The following is a 19,088-nucleotide window of genomic DNA, read 5'->3' as shown; positions in this document are numbered from 1 at the left end:
AGCTGATGCACCAAAATCATCTAACAGTCAGAGAGACCCACATTCTCTATTTTGACCCAAAACAAAACAGCTAGATTCAAGTTCTTGCTACGCCATTAAGTTGACACACAATCTAATACAAATCACAGGTTAGCTATGAGGGCAAAATATTTCTTCCTGTACTAGTTGCTTAAAAGAACATGAGCACTATTGGATCAGATTAAAGGTCCATCTAGCACCAAATAACTGCTTCTAGGAAGCCCACAAGAAGGGCTCGAAGGCCATTAGGCCTCTCTATCTGTTGTTCCTTGGTATTCAGCTATAGTGTAGTGGCCAGAAGTGCAGGGTCCTTTTATGATATTCACAGCCACATCCCGTTCTAAGATTATAGAATAACCTCCAGGCTTGAATACTGCTTTCTGCTTCTCTATTACTTTCACAGTCTCTCACTGTCAAGAGATATTGCTTTAGCTACGGAATTCAGTGTCTACAGGTTTATCTCCTGCTGCTACCACACTGCTTGATGATGTAGATTGGATATCATCAGGATTCATTATCACTTCTGCAATTACAGAATTCTCATCCTCCACAACTTGTCTTGGTTTTTTGAAATAGGGATTAATAAAGGCTGGCTTGCAATTGAAGCTCATTGGGACTCTTCTCTGTGGCTAGCACATTCCCGACATGCTGATTGGCTCATAGGATGCTAGGACCCTGCTGGGACCTGGCTCCCAAAAAGGTAAGGTGCCTAAGACCCCTGGGACCCCAGCCATTTTCAGTAGTATACTGTCTCTGAACATGGAGATTTCTTTTAGTGATTGTGGCTTAACCATTGATACACCTGTCCTCTTAAGAGTTTGTCTAATCTGTTTGCTTTGTCTGCCCTGAATCTTCTACCCACACTTCCAGTATTATGGGGTATCACAATGAAAGGGAGGCACACAAATATGTCAAACTCAACACTAAAAAGACATGTGAGCCATCAAACACTTTTTAAACATACAGCTGTCCAAGAAAGCTCCGCAACTCTTTTCTGTTACCTTCTGTGAATGTCTTCTCTGGTCCCCCCGCTCCCAGCAATTAGCGGCATTGACCTACAAGGCAAAACAATGTACTTAACTCTTCTCCGAGCACCCAAGGACTAGAACACAGGGTGACCTAAGGGACCAAGATCGTTCGTACGATAAGGCATAGCCCTCAATATTAAGAGGCCGCGCTAGTTCATGAGCATGTAAAAGGACCCTAAGAGCATGGCTTGCTGCACGGACGTTGTAGAGCGTGAAGAGCTCGCCTCTCCTGTGCCCTGAAATAGGATTAGAAGAAGCCTCGCCGAGGGGGGGGGAGAAGCACATGCTTCCATTTTACAATGAGGGAACGCCAGATCAGGGTCAGATCCAAACACCGCCACGCCGCCCCCGGTCCCATCACAGCCAGATGCACACCGTGTGCGGAGCAACCACTGGAGCCGCTGTACAGCCCTCGCTTCTATCCTCGGCGAAACGGAGGGCAGTAGAACCCGAGGCGAAAGTGGTTGCCTGCAGGGATCCCACCGGATGGAAGAACTTGCTTAACACCGCCTGCCCCCGGGCCCCGCCGCTAGAGTTAGGCCTTTTTCGCCCCCGCGGCATTACAAGCGGAGTAGAACGTGCAAAGCACTACGGTATGATCCGGAGGGAGCGGGGAGATTGCCTCAAAAGAACTGCACGAGTCCGACCCGCCTCTTTTCAACGGCAAAAGCGCGCGCAGCCCCGTTGTGGGGATGAGCGAAAGAGGTATGTCTGGGGATTTTGTTTAGTTCCTTCCCCTCATGGGGGGGTGTCATTCTGCGCATGCGTAGGAAGCAAATTTCTCTCGCGCTGTGGGCAGCCTAATCCCAAAGTCCAAAGCTGACGACTTCATTTTTGAGAAGAATTTCAGCAAAGGAAACAAAGGCATTATGGTGCGCTCGCTAAATTCAATTGCTGCTGTGTGTCAGAACATGGGAATAGGAAAGAATGGGCAACTTCCTTGGCCCCCGCTCAGGTAAAGATTTGTTCTCGTCTCGTTCCTTTTATCCCGCGCTTTGAAATAGAATACAATTCCCAGCGTGCACTGCTGCCTTTACGTGCGGTTATTGCTGTATGTTGAATACGCGCGATGTAAGTTGAGAGGTGATGTTTTTATATGCCCAAACTGCCAAAAGGTCATTAAATTGTTTAACTACTTGCTTATTTTGCCTCCGATAATTTCATGGCACCTTTTAGGGCAGAAAAACCTTTCCAAGGTAGCTCGCAGAAATGATGTTAAAACAATTTAAAAATATAAATAAACATATAAAACATTAAAACTAAATCACCAGTGTGAAAGAAACTCAAACCAGATTTGCAAATCCCGCCCAACATCATTAAAAGTAGATTGGAACAACAACAAAAGCCTTAGAGAACACCATGTAAAGGAATAATACCTGTAAGCCTTCATTGGCACCAATTTTGCTTTAGTGAGTAATTTTAGGCTGAGACCTGCAGAGATAGGGTTTAACACAAAGGAGCTGCTGACAACTGAAGAACAGGAATAAAGATAGTAGTAAGGGTGACCTAATTACAACATTGTTCATTTGTTTTTGAACAGGAATGAGTTTAAGTATTTTCAGAAAATGACCATGACACCTACACAAGAAGGTAATTTTGGCTGACTTTTCATGGGCTGTTTTGTTTTGTTTGTTTCAACAACCACAACTCATCTATATACTTTAGGAAATGTGTAACATTGGTCCAAATTAATTTTTCATTCATATGAAAGGACCCTCAAATCTTTCTAAGCATATTTCAAGATTTTGAACAAATAAGGTTAGTAATGCTAATGCATCAGAAGACTACAAGTCGCTGAGGAAGAGAGGTGTCTTATGTCTTAGCAGCTAAGACTTATGGCAGTGCTATATGACTGCAGTCCCAGTTCAGCTGAAGTGGCAAAAAACTTCCATGGAGGATTGTAGATGAGGTCTGTACCCTAAACAGGTGATTTAATAATAATACATTCATATAGTAATTTAGATTGTTCATTCTCTACATACATTCTCTCTGTGGTTCCTTAAAACAATCCTGCAAGGTATATCAGCATTGTTTCCATTCACTGGCAGGCGGTGCCCTTTAGAACTAGTAGGATGAAAGGCAGGGAGGCCAATAGTAGGTGGAGCCACAGCAGATGGTAGGTGGAGTTAACTAACTAGTTTTTTTCCCATCTGCCTGCTGGATTCTACAAGGGCAAAACTGACACTAAGGAGGAGCTGACAGCTATGGCTCTCCCTTGGTCTGGTTGTAAGTAGGCAGGCAGGCAAGGACAGACTGAGGTTGGTGGGAATATGCCCCAATTGCCCTAATGGATGTATAGATCAGTCATCTCCTGACCGATTATGAGAGAGAATGATTTGCTTAAGGCCACCTAGTGAGTTTATGGTAGAAGAAACATTTGGCTCATGATTCATTCTCTTAGCCACTGCGTTATGCTAACTCTTGCATTATTTGCCTTGGTGTGATCCTGTTTAAAATCAGGGATTAAATATGTTGTATATTCTCTTCTGAACAGGGTGGTTCAGGACAGATGCTTTTGGAGGTCACTGATTCATAGGGTCACCATAAGTCGTAATCAACTTGAAGGCACATAACAACAACAAATATTCTCTTCTATAATGCTGCCTATAACATAGGTCCATTGATTTAAATGGTATTACTTCAGAGAGTTTTGACAGTTGTAACGCTACTGTTTAAATAGGAGTTGCATGGAAATACCACCACCACTAGATGTCACTACATAATTACATTGAGTATCATTTTTTATATTGTACAGGAAAACGAAATGTAGTGATAATGGGTAAGAGGACCTGGTTCTCCATTCCTGAGAAAACTCGCCCTTTAAAGGGCAGAATTAATATAGTACTCAGCAAGGAACTGAAGTAAGTACCCATTTTTTGTGATCTTGGAGGAGGATATAAAATCAGTTATTCAACTGAACTAGGTTGGAGGAAACAGTGGTAAAGTGACTTTTTAAAAGTTGCTGTGTTACCAGTTATATTTTTTTAAAATGGATGCCCCTGTTCAGTGATAAAAATGGCTATCTTGTGGAAAATGTTAACCAATAGCCATACTGTCTTTTACTATAATGCTGTGGCTTGTACTTACATTCGTACAGTCAGTTCCTGCTTATATCCAAAATCCCTTTCGATTCTTTATTTCAGTGTGCTGTGAAGAACCTGGGGACAATGTCAGGACAGATTCTCTGAGGGTTTGTGTCTGTTTAAGACTCCTGCTATTTAATTCCTTCATGGAGACCAGTATTTTGGCTCTAGCTTGTTTTTGTTGTGGATTGGTCCCAAACAGTTTCTATTATACATCCCATCTTTCTTCCAAGGAGCTCGAGATGGTTATAAATGGTCCTCCCACATTTTTACCCTCAGAACAACCCTTTTGATGTAGGTTTCCTTAGAGATAGTCAAAGAGACTGGTCAGTAAGCTTCATAACTAAGTTGGGACTTGAACCTGGATCTTTTAATCTAACGCTACAGCGTCAGTGAAGTAGAAACATGGTAGTAATAAATGTTTGCACTTTGCAGCTAGGATGATTACAATATTGTCTTTTTTATGTGGTAGATTCCCATCCAGCATCTCCTAACTATCACCGAGCAATCAGGGAGAGCTACCCATTGCTGGCAAACTCTGAACATCTTGCTAGAGCCATGTACATGCGGGGGGGCAAATATATAGCTATTATAAGGACAAATATAAAGCTGCTTTAGGCATGGAAGCTTATGTGTGGTTTCCCTCTCCTTTGAGTCTTGGTACCTGTCAGCATCTGCAATGATCTAGCATCTTGGCAGCATGGTAGATGGTCAAAGGATGGCCAATGTACCCAATTAGCTCGTTTTGGCAACAAGCAAGATAGGTCAAGGAATGGTCAACGGTTAGCTCATAGCTCACCTGGTCCTTATCGGAGGAACTAACAAGCTACCCGTGCCAAGGAGTGGTTGGACTGTTTGATGTGTTGCCAAGAAGGGCAACTCTACGCCTTATCTAGGAAGGCTAATGAGCTAAATGCTGCCAAGAGCGTAGTTTTAAGAGGTCAAGATGATCTGTTTGCTAGTGGTCTTAATTAGCACAATGTCTTTCACTTTGAATGTATAATCAGTCAAGTATTATGATGCTTCAGATCAAATGCTGTAATGCTTCGAAGATAATAGTCATAACCTATTATCCATATAATTGCTTTGATGCCTAGCCTGATATAGAATAATTAATCATGTATTATGTCAAGAAGCGATGATTTGATGTAAGATAGCTACTAATTATGTATTTGTCACCATTGTGCCTTGCCAAAGATTTTGCTATATAAGTCATGCTTGTTGCGCAGTTCAGTGTTCAGACTGGTCAACGTTCTATGCAAGAGCCTTGCAGTGTGATCCATTGGGTATGCATGCTTGTTATTACTCAATAAACTCTCCTTGTTAGTAAGCCTGAGTCTGTCATATTGATTCCTTGGTATTCTCTTAAACCTGAAAGCCCAGGGCCCAGGCAACAAGCCATCAGCAGGCCTCCTGTTGTAGCATTTCGCCAGCCTCCTAATTTGCACAGACTGTTAGTGAGAGCTGTGCTTAAGCCATGTATCACCAATCCTGGGTCTCATCCTTGTCACTCCGAACGTTGTATCACATGTGTGTACCTCAGGGAGACAGCTACTTTTACAAGCACTAGGACAGGCAGGACATATTACATCAAACAGAACATCACCTGCAGGTCCTGCAATATAATTTATGTCATCGAATGCAAAAGACCAGGATGTCATATCCAATACGTAGGAAAAACCACAGCTGACCTACACACGCGCTTCAGAAACCACAAATCAGCAATCTTAACAAAAAAAGTGAAGCAACCAGTTGCAAAACGTTTCAGCATTGAGGGTCACAGCCTGTTGGACTTTTCTATTCTTCTTCTTCTTGGCAATCACTCGTGACCGAGTAAGATTGTCTTCCAAAATATAGTCTTTAACAATGGATCCGTCTGAATCCGTATCCACCGCCGATGTACCAGTCCATGACTAGGGGCTTCTGGATTTCACAGTTCTGCCCCCGTCGCCATTTGCCAATCGCCATGGGACTTTTGTTATGGAAAACACCTGTGCGTGAATTTGTTTTATGTGGGGAGATCAGCGCACCACGATCAACACACACAGTCTTGACAGAAAAAGGCTTTGATCCAATGGCATGGGTACCACGACGATTGGAAGTCCTTTATCTGCTGCAGCCTTCATCTGCCGTCACAGCCGTTGCAACATACACATTGTTATCCTCTGCCTGTTCTGCCATTGAGGACTTTCTTGGATGGTTCTTTGTCTGGTTCCTCTTCCTTGACCTTACTGCCATGGGTGACCCTGCTGGGAGTACATGACTCCCTAGGTGCCAACAGATCCAGCAGCACTGACCAAAAGGGAGAACTTTTGGATATACTCTCTGGACACATTGGCACCACATGGCCTGAACCTGGAGGACAGTACCAGCTCAGTAGCTTCTGCAAATGAAGCCTCTCTGAGCATTCCATCCTGCAAGCTCTATAACTGCCACCTTGGTAACAGCATTTGTATGTTAGCAGCTGATGAAGGCAGAAGCTGAAACATTTTGTTAATACAATAAAAACCTCTGTTTTGTTAATCACAATTATGTTTTGCAATTATCTGTAGTGTCCAACTGAAAAATGAGAGAAATTGTATTAGAAACAGCATGTGCATGTCTAGGAAAATGTGGCAGGAATACTCAAGTGAATGGTTGTTGGGATGGGGTATATGTATGCATCAACACATTCACTCCACCATGCTGCCTGATTTCTAAAATTGTAGCAATATCTCAAGGCACAAAAAATAAATTATCCCTGGTATAGCTAACTATGCCTACAGCCATACTACTCTAAATACACCCAGTCTCATCTGATCTCGGAAGCTAAGCGTGGTCAGGCCTGGTTAGTACTTGGATGGGAGACCGCCTGGGAATACTGGGTGCCACAGGGTTAGAGGAAGGCAATGGTAAACCACCTCTGAATACTTCTTACAATGAAAACCTTGTGAATATATATATACCAAAAAAAAGATTCATAGGGTTGCCGAAAGTTGTTATTGACTTGAAGGCATATAACAACAATAGCTAACTACAGAATGTCTTGTTCAAACTGTTTGTTTAATGGTTTATGAGGGTGTTGTTTTACCTTTCTCAGTAATGTTTTGTACTGTAAACATTTCCCACAAGTCCTGATAGACAAAGGATGGTTTTATAAATATAAAAAATAAAATGTGCTTGGATATTAAGCAATGACTTTTGTTTATTTTAGGGACATTCCTGAAGGAGCCCATTACTTGGCCAAAAGTCTAGATGAGGCTTTAGATCTTCTAGAATCATCGGAGTTGGCAAGTAAGATAGACATGATTTGGATAGTTGGAGGCACTTCAGTTTACAAGGTATGGGTCAAACACAGGATGAATACTTTAAAACAAAAATATATAATATTGAAAGACAGGCAAAGGCTAAATTTAGCATGGTTTTTTTGCACATAGTGGCAGTTTTCAAATTTTTGAATTAGACTGGTAATCTACAACATAGATTATAGAATTTTCATGGCACATTTTTAAATGTAGTATTACTTTTCCTTTAATAAAAGGCAACTTATTTTATTTACTTTATAAAATTCCTTCATCACTTTACCTTCAAAGAATTTCAAAGTGATATATAAAATAAAAATCAAATATGATATATTAATAATCAAATAAAAACCTTTTAAAATACTGTTATACTATTCAACCAATAATACCACAAACACATATCCCTCAGTACAATATCCCAACCAGTCACTTTGAACAACAAAGAAAGCTGACCAGATTAAAAAAACAGCCTCAGAATTCAGATAAAAATAATCTATCCTACTTCCTACCTGAGGCAGAATGTCTGCTCTCTCCCTGCTTTATACCTGGAGAGGAGATGGCAGCTAGATGCAATCCACCAAGAAACAGTTGTATAGTTTCTGCTGATTTGTTTTAATGGTCCTTAAATAAGACTCTCTAGCAAACCACATTAAAATGAATGCAGACTGAACAAGTGCAGTTCTTGGTGAATTGTAAAAAAAGAAGGGTGCACATTTTCACAACTTTTTTTGTCACCGTTTAATTGATTCATCCTTCTTTTGTATTTGTATGCTTATCCTGGATCCTACAGTAAAGCTCTTTAATATTATTGACCTCTGTATCCTCCTAATATGGATGTTTAGAGTTTACTGTACTGTACCTTAGTTTGTTTATTATTTGACATTGTTTTATATTGATGTTGTGAGCCAATTTGACCAATTATGGGAAACTGGAATATACATTTTAAAAAATATGTTACTCTGCGACCTATGGGAGTATGTCTTCCATATAAAGGAAAAAGCAAACTGAGAACTGAACAATCAAAAAACTTTCTTCATAAATTTGTGTTTCTAGAGTTTCAAGAATGTACATCTCAGTTAATAATTTATATTTATATAATAATTTATACTTCTAACCTAGTTAAGTGTTATGCCTTGTGCTTCACTTTCTCTTCAAAGAGAGCAGAGCTATTCAGTGTTACAACACTCAGACGTTAGTGGTTTGTTTGTTTACTCTCTCTGTGTGTTTTTGTTTGGTGGGTTAATGCAATTTTAATATAATGCAAGCTTTATAGCTATAGGTTGTCTTTCTCAAGAGGGCTTTAAGAGATGTTGCTCTAGTAATCAATGTAACTTTTTTTATGTAAATGCCATCTATATAATAAAGGCGCTTCCTGATAGCCTGCAGGGTTCTAGAGAGAGCTTTGTATTTGAGCTGGCATTGTGATTTTAATTAGATTAACATGAGTGTCTCAATTAAAATTCAAAGAGTTTTAGTGCATTTATCAGGGATGTAATATGCTGAATGATAAGGATTTCTGAAAGACTACTGTTATACTATGAACAGGTGTGTGGGTGGGAAATTATCTATGGGTACTGAATATCTGCTGGTAATTGAAATGAATCATTTTATTTTATGTAATCCTTTAGTAGCAGGGATTTGCTTTTGAAAGCTTTGTTTTTGACACTACTGTGTTATATGCTTTAATAAAGCTATAGCACCATATCATTAGGAAAACAGTGTTAGGGACAGTGTGGCATAGACCTTTTCCAATAAAATGTTAGTTTTGTTTAATTTGTAGCCTCACGCAGTCCCAACAATTCTGGCCATACAACATGTCTGGGATGAAAGTATATAAATTAATTGCCACTTAAATATATAAGGGAGCAATCCAACTTGAGTTTACTATGGGCTTGGGGAGTCGGCCCCACTCTAGGAGGCACACCTTAATGTGGTGAGGGAGTTTGAGTGTGTTGAAGAAGCTAAGAACAATGCTGCCAGGAGTCTAGACCAAGAGGCTAGACTCTTAGCAGGGGCACCCAAGGCGGAATGGTCAAAGCTGAAACACCAGACTAAGATGCATCCAAACTCAGAGGAAGGCAATGGTAAACCACCTCTGAATACCTCTTACCACGAAAACCCTATTAACAGAGTATCCAAAATGCAAATGGGGAGTTGGAAGTGGTGGACCCCTGGCTGAACTGGCAGGCTCCTGGTGCTGCCAGGCTCCACCGGCAGAAGCTCCTTGTCCCAGCTCAGCCGCGCTGACGTTGGGACAGGGTCTGCTGAGGACAGCCAGACCAGCGGACGAAGAGCTGACAGAAGCCAGCAGTAGCCCCAAAAACGGCATTCGGGGGCATGGCATGGTAGGAGCCATGGGGGGGATTTAAGCAGCATCCAAATTGCCCTCAGAGCACTCCCTGGGTCCCAATCCAAATGAGAATTTCTCTGGCAAAAAGGTCTATGGGGATTGCTTACTCCCCAGTAGGGCTATAGCAATTCCCTTCCGGCTCCTACGGGCAGTTCCCAACGGAGCCTGCATTTAGCCGCACCAGCGACTCCCAAGGAGCAAGTGGATGCCACAGAACTTTCCACCAGCTCCTCCTCCTCCAGCCCCCCCTCCTGCCAGCTACCCCTGAGTTGGATTGTTCTGTAAATTAATTACCACTAGCCCAGATCAAAATATCTCAATTTACTTCTGGAGTACAAAAAATTCGTAACAATTATAATGATCATAATGTTGAAGCTGGATTGGGGAGTTTAAAATCCCACACAACCATGACAGCACTCTGACATGGCAAGAAAATGCTTATGTACACTGTATTTAAGCACTTGGAAGACCGGGGATTAAAAATGTGTTTCTTAATAAAATATGTGCCTTTTTTCATAGGATTTTTGGCTCCTGACATGCAAATAGTTGGTTTTCTTTTACAGCAAAGAGACATTGGGTGGTATTCAGTGCTAGTCAGACTCAGAGTTAGTCACTGAAGTTAATAGACATCACTAACTTAGGTTCATTAACTTTAATGGGTCTACTCTGAGTAGGACTTAGTTGAATACAACTCATTATCCAGGAGTGGCAATTACCACTTTGGTGATTATTTTAATTTATATATTATAGTTCTGCTTTATACCAGATGTAAATAATGAGCAGCATCATAATTTGAGTTTCTTCCTCCTCCATCATGTTCTGTTGCCCTAGAACAGTGTTTCCCAACCTATTTTTATTTTTATTTTTGCTGGACTACAACTCCCATCAGCCTCAGCCAGCATGGCCAATGGTCAGGAATTATGAGAACTGTAGTCCAGCAACAAAAAAATAAAAAAGGTTGGGAAACACTGCCCTAGAACAACCTTGTACCCTCTAGATGTTTTTGACTGCAGACTCAGTCAGGCAATGGCAGGAATGATGGAAGCTCTGATCCAAAACATTTGGAGGGCACACGGTTGGGGAAGCCTGTCCTAGACCTACTAAACAAGTCATGGGCCAGTTGTCCTCAGGGCTGTGGAGTCAGAGTCGTGGAGTCAGAGTTGGGAGCAATTTTGGGTGGAGTCGGAGTCGGTAGAAATGTACCGACTCCAGCTTCAAAATAAATTTTGATTGACAATTTTTTTAAATATAAATTCAAAATGTCAAAGAAGCTTCCCATGAAGTCAGCTGTATTTGAGCATTTCACCATAACTCAAGATGGAAAACATTTTATGTGTCAGACCCAGGACACAGGACCCAGATGAAGACAAATGCTGTGATGCCAAGATCAGTGCATATTCAGGCAGCGATAAAAATGTTCCTACAAGAGCTTCCAATTTAAGAAGACATTTACAGTGCTTTCCAGGGCTGTGGAGTCGGAGTCGGAAGCAATTTTGGGTGGAGTCGGAGTCGAAGGTTTGGCGTACCGACTCCACAGCCCTGGTTGTCCTACTACCTGTGCAGAGGAAAATGAAAATTAATATTAACATAGCCTTGCAGTTGCCCAACCTGTTAATTTCTTTATGTCTTGTGCAGGAGAAGCTCCTTCATTGTACCTATTTTCTCCTTGAAGATATATTTTATAGCCTATTCCTTACATAGTAGCATATGTCCTTGGGTAGGCCATGATAGCAGTTGAATGTGAACATACGAATTTCCATGCTGAGCTACACTTGCTCTGTCTAGCTTAGAATTTGCCCTTTCACACATTTCCTACAGGAATACCCATGTACATAGTGTATATATATCCATACTACATATATTTGTACTAAAAGTCATCACACTGTCGTTTGTGTGGCCATGGACAGATCGTGCTGTGAACTACAGCATGACTAAGAGACAGAGGGTGGGCATCCCAGCCGAGCTGCCAAGAAGTAGCTAGAACAGGCTGTGGCAGCTGTCGTGCTCCACATGCTCCTCTTCCTTTCTCTGCCAGCCCTAGGGCCACTGCCCCCTGGATCCAGATCTTTAGGTCATCTGGCACCACTACTGCCCTTATTCCTCCCCCTCACTGGTCTCAGGATCCATTTCCATTGCAACCACTTAAGATGAAGAGTTGGCCAGGTAAGCTGGCAACAGAAGGAGCAGTGCAGGGAGAAGGAAGGGAACCAGAAGTGCTAGCCGGCTAGCCTAGGAACCACCTGCTGCTGCTGCAATTGCCACCAATTAGAGTGAAGAGTTGGGCCTGGATACAGGCTGGCTGCCCTTTGTGGTCTCCTTGCTCCTCACACTGCTCCATCTGATGCTGCCTTACCTAAGGTGACTTGTCATCCTGCTTGGCCATGGCAGCAGTAACAGAGACTGGGCAGATAAACAATTAGCCTGGGTAAGGCAGCAGAGAGCAAGAATGGTGAGGGGTACTGGCTTAAGGGAAGGCCTGAGGAGGGAAGAAGTTTGTGTGTGAGTGAGTGAGAGTTTTAGTCCTCTGGTGATTGGGGGGGGTGGATGGCAAGAGAAAGGCTTTAGGGAGGGGTAGGTAGAACTGCTTGAGGATAAAGGTAGTATCTGGAGGAATGAGAGGGGATATGGGAGGAAGGAAGGTAGAGGTGTGAGAGTGACAGTTTTATGCCTCTGCTGAGAGAAGTGGGGGAGAGGCTGGAGAGAAGGAGGAATTGGGGAGGGGGCATGTGGAAGCACTTGGGGGGTAAAGGAGGCATTTGTAGTGCTGGGGAGGAGCAATGGGGCATTTGGAAGAATGGGGAAATATGGGAGAGTGGTTGTGTCTGTGGTAAATGACTAGGGGGATAAGGAAAGGCATGGGGAAAAGAAGGGTGTGTGTGTATGTGTGTGTGTGTGTGTGTGTGTATACAGACACACACACACACACACACACAGTTTTATACCTCAGATGATGCGGGGTAAGCTGGAGAGGAGGAGGAATTGGGGAAGTGGCAGGTGGAAGTACATGAGATATGGGGAACATATGTGGAGGAGCAAGAGTGGGCATTTAGAGAAAAGAGGAGGAATATGGGATGGAGGTAGGTAGGAAGTTCCTATGATAATTCCGAAATGGAGGGGAGCAGGAAGCAAGAGATCTGTGTGAGAGCTGAGATAGGGCTACAGGAAAGGAGGAGAGTAGGATTTCAGGGGGTTTCTTGAAAAGGACTGGGGGGAGGCAAAGAATTGTGTGTGTTCGTTTAAGATGTATGTGAAGGAAAGGTTGGTGAGTGGAAGTGAGCAGGTGCACAACTAGTAAGATAGATAGATAGATAGATAGATAGATAGATAGATAGATAGATAGATAGATAGATAGATAGATAGATAGATAGATAGATAGATAGATAGATAGATAGATAGATAGATAGATAGATGTAGCATTGTCACATTATGATATGTTGATTCACTAACAGGCAAAAAAACCCTCCTGTGCTTAGAGGGACATTACCGAATTCTTCCAAGCTACACAGGAAGTGGATTGCACTGTAAAAGACCAAGCGAAATTTTGTTTGCATTTTTACCAATTTGTAGGGCAGTCCAATATCTCAGAGAGGAGGTCAGGTTTCTTGCTCTCCTGGTGCATTCACTATAGTTGCCCAATTTCCCTGCTTTTTAAAGTTTGATAGAAATATCTGTTGGCTTTAGGTACGTTCTTAAACCGCAAGGGTTTTTCCTCCCTATTAGTTAATTTCTTTGCTTTATAATCCAGGAGGTAAGAGTGGGATGTTGTGCAAGTTTGCTGAGAATGGATTGAACGATTGCATGCTTATTGAGTTCAACTGGATTTACTCCCATGCAATCATGCTTAGGATAGGTGAAACTGACTATGATGAAGAAGGAAAAGAGGGAGGGAGGGCTGAAGTGGGCAGGGAGGGAGGGAGGAAGGAGGGAGGGAGGGAGGAAGAGGGGAGGGAGGGCCAGCGCCAGGCATGCCAGGGCCCTTGGGCACCAGCTTGCCTCAGGCCTGGCACGTGAGTGCCCCGCCTACCTGTCTCCTATCTTTTGCAGCTGTGCACACTGCACTGCCATTAACCAAGATGGTGGCCAAGGTTTCCCTAAGGGGCTGAAGCCTCTGTCACCATCTTAGTCGATGGCACGCATGCATGATATGTGCACGCATCCCTAGCATCAACCAAGATGGCTGCAGGGGCATCAGCACATGAGGGAAACCTCGGCTGCCATCTTGGTTAATGGCAGCCCTGCGCGTGCAGCCGCAAAAGACAGGAGAGACAGGTAGGTGGAGCCAGCGAACAGGTGGCTGGCTGGGAAGCTCTCCCTGCGATATGCAACAGTACTGTGCCGCAGATCATGGAAGAGGAGCACTACTACTCCCCCCACCCTATCCAGGGGCTCCTGTGGCCCCAGAGGCCCTCAGCCAGGGCCCCACCTGGCTACCCTTTAGTGCCTGAGGGGAGGAAGGAGAGGAGAGAGGGGGAGGGGAAAGGCAGGTCTGATCATTCAGTTCAAGGGAATGGGGAGGGCAGGTTTGATGATTTGCATGCTTTTTGAGTTCAGTGGGATTTACTCCTGTACAGTCATACTTAAGATAGATGAAACTAACCTGGAGGAGGGGCAGAGAGGGAGGATGGGGGGAGAGGGGAGGAAGGGTAGGGGTAGGGAAGAAGGGGGAGGGGAGGGGATTGGGTGGGCAGGTACTGGGCAAAGGGAAACCCCTTTCCTTTCCAAAACATTGTGAAGAGTCTAATTGTTTTCCAGGGTTTCCCCAACCTTTTTATTCTACAGCAGGCACGTGTAGTCTCCCACCCAAATTTAAACTAAAGCTGTCCCTGGCCATATCCACACCAGACCTTTATGTCACTTTAGACAATTTGGTGCCAAATTGTACATGTAATGCTAAACATGTAATTAGAAAGCCCATCAGAGTGGTTTATTTTAGATTAATAGGAGGCATGGGAGGCTCATTACACTGCAACATGCATGGAAGAGAGCTTCTCCCCTGCTGCAGTCCTGCAGAAATCCTGCCCTATTATTAATCTGGGGAGGGGGGCTCTCATTGCTGCTGATGGAAGCTTTTTTTCTGAAGTTAATAGCAGTGCTTGGGAGTTATTTTTTCATCAGGGCTATGCAGGGAAGTAAAAAGCTAGACCTCCCCTTCTTGTGTACAGTACGGTGGTTCTGATGCAGCTGGGAACTGTCTGCTATGTATTTCTTGACACACACTGATGTGATTCCTAGTAATGCTTTAGCATCACATATAGTTTGTCTCTTAGAGAGAAACTGGTTTAGTATGGCATGAGGTTCTATAGACAAGAGATACATGGACAAAGAATGCAGTGGATCCAATACTAGTTGTGAAAATGTGCAAGAACAGAGACACTTTTGAAACATGATGGCTACTAGTCATGATGGTCATGTAGTATCTCCAGTAGCTAAGTTGGGAGAGTGATGTTGCACTCATGTCCTGCAGGCATCCAGTTGGCTAGAGAATGCTGGACTAGAGTGGCCTTCAATCTGATCAAGCAGGGCTCTTTTTATTTCTCGTTATGGAGTTCTGGAAAAAATGTAATCCACTTCACTGATAAACACATGTAAAAGAGTACCATTTAACATTTTAATTCATAGATAGCAACTTACTGTTGCAAAAACAGTTTCTGCCACTTTATGAAAATTGTCATTACAAATTTTATATAGCCAGTACAGATTTTATGCAGACATACAAAGGGCATTTATTTAAATGTGCCAGTTCAAATCTATCAAAAAGATTTTCTGAGTGATGACTCATGAACCCCTCTCAGCGGCAAACAATATGTTAGTCAAGGTTGTTTCATAAACTAATGGATAGCATCACCTGAATGCATTTTGATTAAAGTATTGTATAAAGAATTACTCATTTGGCAAGAGGACATGTGATGTTAAGCTTATCAGTCACTGGAGAATGGAAAATGAAAGCTCTTTGCTGTACACTCTCATAAAATACTTTGCTTCATATTTAATGACCAAATTTTCAAAAGAACATTTTTACTCTGTTGTATTTAGCATGGCTTTCCACTTTTTCCACTTTTTTTGTATTAAGAACCATTTATTTGCACTTAATTAATGTAGCAAATATCTGTTACAAAGATCAACTGTCTTTTTACAAAGTATTTCTCAACAAAAGCAGCCAACACACCTAGTTGCTACTATTACTAAGCTTCAAATTGAATAGAAGCCCACAGCTACAATGTCAGGAGACTGAGAATACAACATTGTATGTTGTGCAATACAGCTAACATCTGAATATAAGTAGTCCAATATGTTAAATGATTTTAAATGATAACATTTAATTTTAGTAAAGTAAGTGGCAAGTACTTGTCAGTAATACCACTTACTGAAACTCTGGGGGAAGTACGTTTCCTTATTATTTACTGAGTAATTTGGTTAACTAGTATCTAGATGTCTTTCCTTTTTTCTTCAGAGGCTAGAAAATTGCTACTACTTGATTGCTACTATGATTGCTACTATGAAGTGAAGCCCTCACTTCACTCTTGATGACTATGGTTTTGGTTTCATGCTCTTCTTTTTCTTTAAAAAAATTTTTTTAAAAGGGCTGTGTGAGATGTTGTGATGCATTTGTGAGATTTTGAGAGTTTTATTTTGCTCAGAGTACGTTAATGTACATCTGAGATGCAGATCAGTGGTTCCCAACCTGGGGGCCTCAAAGTAATCCAGAGACTGTGTCTGGCCCAAGGTCACACAGTGGGCTTCATGGCAGAGTGGGGATTTGAACCTGGATCTTAGTCCAACACTGTAACCCACTGGTGTTGGGAGACAGGACTGTACATCTTCCGACTGTGTGTGTGTGGGAGGGGGATACCAGTTTGATGAACCTTTGCATTAAGAAAAGAAAGTAACACCTCCCTGTCTGCACGGAACTTTTCATGGAAAAGGATATTTGGAGATGTGATTTTGCCATGCACCATTTTTTCAGTTAACAGAGGCGAAAATTACAGTTAGCGTGGGGGGGGGGTGTCACAATTTTTTTTTGAACTTATAATGGGGGTCCCATACTCCTAAAGATTGGGAATCACTGATGTAGAGAAACCCTTGAAGATGTGCAAGCTCTCCTGCTTCCTCACCTAGCAGATTAGGCTTCCTCACCTAGCTACTAGCCATGATGGCTGTGCTCTGCCACCCTAGTCAGAGGCAGTATGTTTCTGAAAACCAGTTGCCAGAAACCTCAGGAGGGGAGAGTGTTCTTGTACTCAGGTCCTGCTTGCGGGCTTCCCCCAGGCACCTGGTTGGCCACTGTGAGAACAAGATGCTAGACTAGATGGCCCACTGGCCTGCTCCAGCAGGCTTTTCTTATGTTCTTACTAGCTGAGAAGAAAGAAATATACCTTTCACTTCTTGTTTGTCAGTTGTTCTACTAAAGCATTCCTAGTTTACTCAGGATTACTTGGGAAGAAGGTGTGTGATGGACATGGACACTTTTCCCCCCCCCAAGGCCATCTTAACTGAATCATCTCTGTGCTTTTTGGAATGACTGTGACGCCCTTCCCTGGCTTTCCCTGTCAGGTTCCTACCTGCTCGTGGTTACTGCCTGTCACTAGGCACCACCAGGGACTCCACCAGTCCGGACTGTCCTTTTTTATGGTTTCTCTCCCCGCTCCAGCACAGATCTCAACAGATCCCCCTGCTAGGCAGCACCACCAGTCACGTCCTATAACCAGTATTCCCAGAGACTCTGCCTGAGTCTCTCTATCAGGTTACCTCTGTGACTGAGTGCTTAAGCTGTCCCACTCCCTTTGTATCAATGCAGATAATTCTGGTTTGCTCTGAATACTTGTGGTGTTATATTCTCCCCTTCCCCGCTGCCACCATTTGTTTCCCTTCAGCCTTGGTATTTACCTTACCCTCCCTTCTGGTCTGTGAAACCCCAGCCAAGGATCAGGCCTTTGGTAAACCAAATATATTTATTAAATAACAGAGATAACAAGATTTCTTTATAAAGGGACTTAAGCATATGGTTTCATCTATTCCTGAGGTACTGGTCTTAGTATTAATCCGAACTCCACACTCTCCTCACATCCACCAACTCTCCACCCAATCTCCTCTCAAAAACCCACCAAAACAACCCACTCACGATCACCGTCCACACAGATTCAACTGTCATCCTTCCATTTATACTCTCAGCCATTCTAAACACTCAGCCAATCATCCAGCATTCTACTGCCCATTCACTCCCCCCTCCTCTTTCATTCCACTTACCATGTATCTCCTATACAAACAGCACTTACCATATTTACACTAATACAGGATCATCACATTTCCCCCCCCCCCTTAAAATAACGGCAGAGTATTATTCCTGTTCCAGGATTCATATGCCGCGTTAACAAATAAAACAAGTCTCTCTGGGGAAAATGTCTTTCTTTGTTCCTCCGTCTGGTCACGTCACTGCAGTCCCAGCCACCTTGCTTGACAGTCCATCGGCCAATACATTGTCCTTGCCTTTGATGAACTGGAAGTCCACTTGATAGTCTTGTAGGGCCCAGGACCACCTCTGCAGCATAGTATTATGGTTTTTCATAGTCTGTAACCATAACAAGGCCCGATGATCCGTTGTTACCGTGAATCTTCGTCCCCACACGTATGTGCGCAACTTATTCAGTCCCCACACGACCGCTAGGCACTCCTTTTGGACCGACGAATAGTTTTTCTCCCTCGGCGTCAGCTTGCGACTCAGATACGCCACTGGATGTCTGGTGCCTTCTCTCTCCTGCAGCAAGACGACTCCCAGCGCGAGGTCTGACGCATCTGTAGCCACGATGAATGGTTGCTCATAGTCTGGTGCTGTTAATATGGGTCCTTGGCACAAGGCTTGCTTCAGCAGATCAAAAGCCTTCTGACATTCATCCGTCCATACCACACGCTCAGAACACTTTTTCTTTGTCAATTCATGCAAGGGGGTTGCGATTTCCCCAAAATTTTTCACAAACTTCCTATAAAAACCAGCCACACCCAGAAATGCCCTAACTTGCTTTTTGGTTAAGGGGATAGGCCACGCTTGTATTGCCTCCACCTTGCTCCATAAGGGGATGATTTTCCCACTCCCCACCTTATGTCCTAAATAGATTACTTCCTTTAGTCCAAACTGGCATTTCTTAGCTTTTATTGTGAGGCCTGCTTTTCTTAATGCCTCTAATACTGTGGTCAGGTGTTGGACATACTCAGGCACCGACTTGCTAAAAATGGCCACGTCGTCGATATAGGCCACTGCAAAATCTGACATGCCTCGCAACACAGTATTGATTAGCCTCTGAAACGAACTTGGTGAGTTCCTTAGTCCCATGGG

At 43.0% G+C, this 19,088-nt stretch overlaps 2 protein-coding genes and 1 pseudogene across 3 annotated transcripts in view; 2 read left to right on the top strand and 1 right to left on the bottom strand.

Moving 5' to 3' along the window:
* Positions 1-1,959, bottom strand: part of MSH3 (mutS homolog 3) — a 154,401-nt gene extending 152,442 nt beyond the window's left edge. Inside the window, exons 1-2 of the mRNA XM_061621677.1 lie at positions 1,422-1,959; positions 1,020-1,073 (exon numbers count right to left, since the gene is read on the bottom strand). Coding sequence (XP_061477661.1) covers positions 1,020-1,073; positions 1,422-1,607 — 240 coding nt within the window. The 5' untranslated portion in view covers positions 1,608-1,959. The remainder of the gene's footprint in view (positions 1-1,019; positions 1,074-1,421) is intronic.
* Positions 1,803-19,088, top strand: part of DHFR (dihydrofolate reductase) — a 45,239-nt gene continuing 27,953 nt past the window's right edge. For both annotated transcript variants that reach the window (XR_009761773.1, XM_061621687.1), the window contains exons 1-4: positions 1,803-2,001; positions 2,587-2,636; positions 3,802-3,907; positions 7,323-7,449. Coding sequence is in view for 1 of the 2 variants with exons in the window: in XM_061621687.1 (XP_061477671.1) it covers positions 1,916-2,001; positions 2,587-2,636; positions 3,802-3,907; positions 7,323-7,449 (369 nt within the window). In the remaining variant the exon portion in view is untranslated. The remainder of the gene's footprint in view (positions 2,002-2,586; positions 2,637-3,801; positions 3,908-7,322; positions 7,450-19,088) is intronic.
* Positions 6,887-7,005, top strand: LOC133375861 (5S ribosomal RNA; annotated as a pseudogene).

This window comes from Rhineura floridana, chromosome 1 (genome assembly GCF_030035675.1).
Source record: "Rhineura floridana isolate rRhiFlo1 chromosome 1, rRhiFlo1.hap2, whole genome shotgun sequence".
NCBI lineage: Eukaryota > Metazoa > Chordata > Lepidosauria > Squamata > Rhineuridae > Rhineura > Rhineura floridana.
Note: the sequence above shows the minus strand (reverse complement) of the source record. Positions and strands in the feature narration are given on the sequence as shown.